We start from the raw sequence: 7,521 nt of genomic DNA, 5'->3' as shown, positions 1-7,521 counted from the left end.
GTGGCCTGCACTACCACCTAACGCTGTGAGGATATCCGTGGCCTATACTGCAGTCTGAACCCATCGTGGTGTATGAGGACTGTGCTGAGCTGGCTCCTCCCCACGCGCCATTGGCCACCATGTGGCTCAGAAGAGTTGGAGCTGCCCCTCACCTGGCCAATGGGAGAGCTGGCTGTGGTAGTGTGGACTTGGGAAGGCTGGCAGCCTGACTAACTCAACTGCCACCCATCCCTTTCCCATCTGTGAGCTGCTGGTGAAGGGACCCATAGCCTCAGGGTGCCCAGGACTCAGGGCAACAGCAGGATGTCTGAGAGTCTCTAGAAAGGTCCAGCATGGATGTGGTAGCAGAAGCTGGAGGCCTCAGACTAGCCTAATGGCCCAGTGCCGTGAACTCCTGAGGTAAAGCAGTTGGAGAAAAGGTACACACTCAGGATGCGGGAAAGGCAGGAGCGGAATGGTCCATGCACAGAAGGCAGCAGTGGACACAGGGGCAGGCCCTTGCCAGAGGGGTGGGCAACATGGATTTTGTTGTTTTTCTTTTCTTTTCTAATTTTAATTTTTGACAGTAAGGCTACAAGGGTGGAGGGCAGATATGGAAGGATGGGGAGATGAGTGGGATTGGGGTGAATGATGCAAAATTTTGAAAGATTCAATCAAAAATTATGTATAAAGAGTTGTCTTTTGTCATAAACAAAACAAACAAAAGTTGTCTCTTGAGCAAGGCAAGAGATTGCTGTGCATTCCAGGCCAGCATGTGTTACAGACTGGAGTGAAACCCTGCCTCAGAAAACTAAAGACAAATAAGTAGAAAAGGAGCTTGTCTCGGAATCGCACTGTGGCAGATCTGACAGTAAGAAAAGCACTGGCACAGGCCCTGGCCAGCACACGTGGGTAGTGATAACAAACGCCAGCGTTTGTAACACCCGTGAGATATGCACCGTGGTCACGCCCAAAGCCAGCGTGTCCTGCTCATTAATTCACAGCGAGAAGTGGAGCAGCAGCTTCGGCTGTCTGACTGCTGCACAAAGCAGGGATATGGGATGCCAAGTTCATAAGCAGCCACAGGCCAAGGGCAGTTTCCTGCTACAGATGTTTAATGGCATTGACAAGGAGATGCAGTATCGTACGGAGACACACCCAATACCAGAACCCACACTCTGTGGTTCTTGTTTTGACCTGCTTTCTGCAATGCTGATTGTACCAAGTTAAAACAGCAACAACAAAAAAACCTATCTCACGTATAGTTAAGTGACTTCCCATTTCTTTATATCCTCATCACTATAACCTAATCGAAGCATAGAGAATTATTGTCATTCTGCAAAGTTCCTGTCCTTTTCTTACATATCCCACTTCTGAGAGCAAGTGTTTCTGTGTTCTTGGTTTTGGTCTTCGTAGTTAGTGCACTGGACTTTGCTGTCCTGCACCAGGATTGGAGGTCCAGGTTGCAACACTGGCCAGGCACACACAGCCTGGGGACGAGCCACCAGCAGGCTCGGTGCTAAAGCATTTGACTTTTGCTCACATTCCTGGTCCTTATGATGCCCACTGTCATTTACTAAATGTGTTTTAGTCTTTATAGAAGGATGGTTGGGTGCCAGATTAGGGGGAAAGAAGAAGAATAAATCAGACACCTTGTCTTTTTAGAAAAAAGCGATGAGGCACACATACATTATCCGGCGAGATAATAGATGTGCTATGTGAGGGCACAGGTCCAGAGACATCAGAGCAGAAGCTGAGAGAGATTTGCACAAGTCAGGTGAGATTCTTGTGTAAGAAAATGTATTTTAAGCAAAGTAAAAATTAGTATTCAAACAAATGTTTAAGTGTCTTTATTTAACAGGCTTGGGAGACACTCTCTACTTTGTGCAAGGATAGCAGGATTGGTGTAAATGGCAAACTGATCTATCCAGTGAGTTTTAAATGAGTTTGTAGGAAGCTTTTCCTAACACATTTCCTTTGTGAAGTAGTATAAACCCACATTTATATTTTAACTAAACAGGTTTTCATAGATAGCATGGTATAGTGGCTTCAAGCCAGAATCTGATTTTCTGAGTCAGGCCCCCATTCCTCCCCCCGGCTTCCCTTTTTTCTGTGCTGTTCTGGATCCAGTATCCAGGACCTCATGCATGCTAAAGAAGCCATCTATCATGTAGCTGTATCCCAGCCCCCCATTTTCGGTATTTAATGCATGCTAAAAATATACTGAACTGATTTTTTTAAGCTTAGAAATATGTTGGAGAGCTAAGTAGTTACAATTAACATACAAATAGGTAGCTACTCCAGGGATGAAGAGATGGTTCAGCAATTACGAACACATCACTGCCTTTGAAGAGGACCCAGCACCCACATGGCAACTCACAATTGTATGTAATAATCTAGGTCCAGGGGTTCAGGTCTCAGTAAACAAAACCTGAAATTAGGAGTGGGGTACTTATCATCAAAAGTGCACGTGCCCCCTGCCCCCAATAAACAAATGTAATAAAAAGGAAAAACACCCGGAATGCATGCTTGGCATCCCAGTACTTGGGAGGTGAAGGCAGAAGGACGAATGTTTCAAGGTTACTCGGCTACATAACTAGTTTGAGACCTGGATTACTCCATCTCAACAAGACAACTCAGAAGGTTATCAGAAAAAAAAAAAAAAATTTTTTTCTGTTTTACCTGGGAGTATTGAATAGCCTGAATTGGGACTAAATAAGCAAATTTCAAGTAAATTGTGTTTGTCAAATGAGTAGGATGCCCAAGAGAGGAGGCCAGAGCCAGGTGTACAGCGAACATGGCTCTGGCCCCCAGGTATTAAGTTGGCTCTGGGAGACAGGTTGAAAGTAATAATGGAAAAATGATAATTAGCCTTCCTATGTAACAAGGAAAACAGGCATACAGACATGACACAGCATAAAAACAGTGCAGCTGGAGAGACTGAGCAGGAAAGGGAAATTTCAGACTTTTGGTGCTTTAAAAAATTTTTTTTATTGGAGCAGTCTGTGTTATTTAAGGCGGTCGGGCATTAACAAGAGAAAGTACACACGAGTTTATGAGGGCATCCAGGAGACACACAGCAGGGCTCCAGGATGAATCAGCTGTCTGTGGCTGTCTTTTCACAGTGAGGAGGGACATCTCTGAGGAGGAGGAAGTGACTTTGGGGGTGGGAGAGTGGCCTGAGACAGCTCCCCTGGCTCTAGCTGGTTGGACTTAGAGCGTCGTCCCCTGTCGTCACCTGACTTCTGATCGCCCTGGGTTAATGGAATTTCAGCAAGGAAGTTACAGGCTGTCCTGTTCTGCAAATCCGATCCCGCCCAAGAAGACTCGAGAGAGACCTCTGAGCTGCTCTTAAGTTTTAGGTGTTAACATGTCATATTTGGGAGTGACGTCATTCTTACCAGAGTTATTGGGGTCAGAGTCGGTGTCATGGAGCCCTGACTAGCTACAGACAGTCCACCTTCCCCCGGGGGCCCAGTTAAAGCGACAAATAACAGTGAGAAGCAGAAAGGGGGGTGCAGTGGTTCTGAGTCCTTCAGGGCCAGACTCCAGGCTCAGATGGCAACAGAGGGCAAGAGGTGTGCACACAGTTGAGTCACGCGTAGACCTGCCGGCACTGACCTCTTCGTTCCTGGTCTTGCAAGAGGTTACAATTGTGTGAAATCTCTCTGATAAGTATATCTCTCTGCCCGCACCAGGATTCCTGGGAAATTCCAATTCCTTGGGGGCCATTGTCTCAGAGTCTGATAACGGAAGGAGGAGGCGCGCGGGCTTTCTTTAGACTATCTCTGCTCCTGCCTGGGCAGTTACGGGCTGACCGCTGATAAAATTTGTCCCTCGTGAGAACAGGGCCTGTTCAGTTTTAAAGAGCACCACTACAGACTGTGTTTGCTGATTTTAAGGTAGGAGCCTAAACCTTGCTCCACCTTTACAGGGGTGTGCTGCAGGGTTTCCACACTTGGGACAACCTCAGGTCTCCATTTTACGAACAGGGAACAGAAGTGCGGTCAAGGCTGCACTGTTGGTAAACCGGCAGAGCCATTTCAGCACTCCACAGCCGCCGAGGTTCATAGACTGTGCTGTCTATATAGCACGTCCTTTATCCCTGGATATCTGGAGCCTTATAAGTAACTCTAGAAATTGTAGGGGACTGAAATGATTTTGTACATTTAAAGACTACATTTGACATTAGTGGTGTCTGCAGCCGTGGAGCCTAAATGGAGAATATTTTGAGTGTTTCTTATATTTCTGGTTGTGAGCCATCTCTCCCATCTCTCCAGCCCTTGAGTATTTCTTAATTAACAAAAGCGTTACTTTCTTGTCTGTGGTGTGCGTGTGTGTGTGAGTGCGTGTATGTGTGTGTGTTGTATGGCAGATGTGTCAAGGCATAGGTGTGGAGCCCAGAAGACTACTTTGGGAGTCAGTCTCTCCTCCCAGCAAGGGCTCTAGGTTAGCTCTAGGGCTTGTACCCAGTGGGCCATTTGGCTGGCTCTTGAAGATTAAGAAAAATACTTTACAATTTTATTTTCTGGGGCTTGCACGTGTGTAAGTGCCTGACGCGCACAGTGCCCGCAGAGGCCAGAAACGGGTACCCTGGAGCTGGTGCCGTGCGGCGCTGGGAAAGGAACCCAGGTCCTCTGCAGGAGCAGCTGGCGCTCCCAGCCTCTGGGTCATCTCTCCTGGCCCTCCAGGTGGCTTCTGAAGTGGGCTGCTGAAGTCATCTAAGTGATAACCTGTAGCTCGATACAGCAGGCCAGAGCCCTGTCGGGCAGCAGACAGCACATTGAGCTGAATGGTTCTGCGTGTGCTCCTAAATGGCTTTCCTCTGCTAAGATACGATTTTTCAGACGCCGCTGGGAAAGAAAATACTTATTATTCTTTGAGATGAAAGAAAAATGAAAAATTTAATCATGACATGTTCTACTGCTTTTGATTGGAACACAGAGAAATCCAGGGGAGTTTAATGAAGGGAAAGAGTGTCTTTAAGAAAGGCTTGTGCAGGAACGGTGATAATGTGCTCCAGGGCTTCAGCTGGAAGTCCCTGAGGGGAAGCAGGAATTAGCCTGTTAGGGAACCCGCACCCTGTGTGAACGCTGCAGGCCAGAGAACAGTCTGGTAAAACCCATAGGCGTGAAGGTGGTTGGTTCAGGGAGAAGCCAGGCTGGCTACTGGAGCAGCGGGGGCTTTTGGACTGCAAGAATGTTTTGTTGTGTTTTGCTTTACATATTTACATGTATTCTGAACAGTCTCCGTATGTAGCCCAGGCAGGCCTGGAGCTTGCTGTGTGGCCAGGCTCAGAGTTAGAGCAGGCCTGCTGGTCTTTACGGCCGCTTCCTGGGCACCGCCTGGGAGTGGTTCCAGGTTATTGTGTCTGGAAGAAAGGATCCAGCAGCCTCAGGGAGATGGTAACAGGCAATGGAGACCTTACTGACCTAGCAACCACCCAGGGTGGGCCTGGAGCAGGCTCAGCTCATCAGCTGCAAGTGCCTACCTGCATGCTACCTGCTTTCCTTCCTGCAGCTCAGGGCCAGACTCAGATCTCTGGTCCCTTCAGAGCTCCCTCTGGAGCTCATGGGACTTGGTGCTGGCTTTGCTCTGTGTTATGACTGTTTATGTGCTATGTTTATGTTTACTGTTTATGTGTTTATGTTGTTGTTTTTTTTAACATTTTATGTGAGTCTGTCAGCTATTTTGTAGAACACCCCATATTGGGTTCTCCTGTTTGTGTAATTGCTTCCAGTTGTCTCCGTGTTTCGTAATTCGTAATCCAATGGTAGCACAGCCCTGGCCTGTCTGGCCCGTGCCTTGTGATTTTAAAACTGCTTTACAATGCCGGCAGCTCAGGGTGGCTGTCCTGGCTTTCGCCTTTTTTTTTACTTTACAGCTTTGTATTCTAATCTGATAGGTTATATTCTAACCTAATAAATGTTTTTGTACCCTGCCTTTCTTGTTTTTTTTTTTTTAAAGATTTATTTATTTATTTATTTTATACAGCATCTGCCTGCACACCAGAAGAAGGCACTAGATATCAGTATAGATGGTTATGAGCTACTATGTGGTTGCTGGGAATTGAACTCAGGACCTTTGGAAGACCAGCCAATGTTCTTAACCTCTGAGCCATCTTTCCAGCCCCCTTTCTTGTTTTGCAGAGAAGATAAATATAGGTCCATAAGGGGGTTATTAAATGCTTAAGGATGCCTCTCTTGGCAGTGTTTCCACTAGCTGTGTTATTAGTAAAGAACTCTTTGATCGTGTTTGGTAGTGAGGGTTTTTTTCTCCCTAAAATATATCTTTGTCATCCACAATCACTTCTGAACAGGAGGAGTTCCTGTTGCATAGAGATTTGGACATTTTAGGGCATCTGTGCTTCAAGTGGGACAGTTGTACAGTTACATGGAATCGGCTTGTTTTGATGTTTTTTTCCCACTTATGTGGGTAATGGACTGTATCAGTTATTCCGGAAGTATCCTTCTTAAAAACCCTCCCCTCCCTCTTACTCTACTCTGCGTGGCCAGTTTACTTTCAGGAGCATTTGCTTGATGTCAGCTCTGTGCTTGTTGTGACAGCCAGTGTTGTGCCGAGGCTAATGAGGGGACAGAAGGGACAACAGTGCTTTTTGAGCACCTACTGTATACCAAGCACCATACTGAAGCATAAGATAAGCCAGGATAGACTTCTCACCCTCTGAGGAAGGCCCCACAGGGACACACATCACAACCAGGAAACACACAGGACACTGGCCACTCACAGATGAGAATCCAGATCAGGCAACCAAAGCGCTTTGAGTGGCAGCAAGGCAGAAAAGGAGCCCTAGACGAGAAGCGACAACTGGGAACTGCACACACAAAGCTTGAGTGCTGCATCCACAGTGTGGCCCTTTGCCTTTTGTCAGCGTCAGTGGGGAGAGTCTTAAACTGCAGGTGAGACACGCTGGGCTGTGGTGAAGGGATATGCAGAAGGAGGAGCAGTGCAGTGAGGACGAGGGTCAAGTCCTCAGGTTGATGTGTGCAGACCTCAGACCGTTTGCATTTCAAACCGTTTTGATTTAATTTCCCCTAACGGAGACACTTTCTCTTGGGGCAGGCGATGGGCAGAAAGAATGGTCAGTTCTGTAAATTTACTTGATTTTTAGTTCTCAGATAACTCTAAAAACAGTTGTTTTAAGGCCGGGCATATTGGCTAACATCTTTAGGCCGAGGCAGGTGGATCTCTGAGTTCAAGGCCAGCCTGGTCTACAAAGTGAGTCCAAGACAACCAGGGCTGCACAGAGCAAACCTAACCCAAAACAAACAAACAAAACAGTTGTGTAAGCTTTTACTTACTGAGCGTTTTGTTTTTCTTCTAGTCCAAGGACAAGATGATGAGAGGCTCCCGACGAGGATGTGTCCGGCTCAGGGTGAGTACTCCTTCCATTCACGAAGACCACTTTCAACAGAAAACATCTTTTGATGGAGTCTCAGAGTCTAGGTTTAACTTGACTTCTTCCTTAGCTACTGGGGCCAATACCCAAGTCTCAGTGAGGAAAACTGGGTTTCCCCAAGT

At 46.9% G+C, this 7,521-nt stretch overlaps 1 protein-coding gene across 5 annotated transcripts in view; it reads left to right on the top strand.

Moving 5' to 3' along the window:
* Osbpl9 (oxysterol binding protein like 9) overlaps positions 1 to 7,521 on the top strand; it is a 121,125-nt gene that overhangs the window by 14,877 nt on the left and 98,727 nt on the right. For all 5 annotated transcript variants that reach the window (XM_055628790.1, XM_055628788.1, XM_055628791.1 and 2 more), the window contains exon 2: positions 7,325 to 7,375. In XM_055628790.1, coding sequence (XP_055484765.1) covers positions 7,325 to 7,375 — 51 coding nt within the window. The remainder of the gene's footprint in view (positions 1 to 7,324; positions 7,376 to 7,521) is intronic.

This window comes from Psammomys obesus, unplaced genomic scaffold (genome assembly GCF_907164565.1).
Source record: "Psammomys obesus unplaced genomic scaffold, mPsaObe1.curated_primary_1811, whole genome shotgun sequence".
Classification (NCBI taxonomy): Eukaryota; Metazoa; Chordata; class Mammalia; order Rodentia; family Muridae; genus Psammomys; species Psammomys obesus.
Note: the sequence above shows the minus strand (reverse complement) of the source record. Positions and strands in the feature narration are given on the sequence as shown.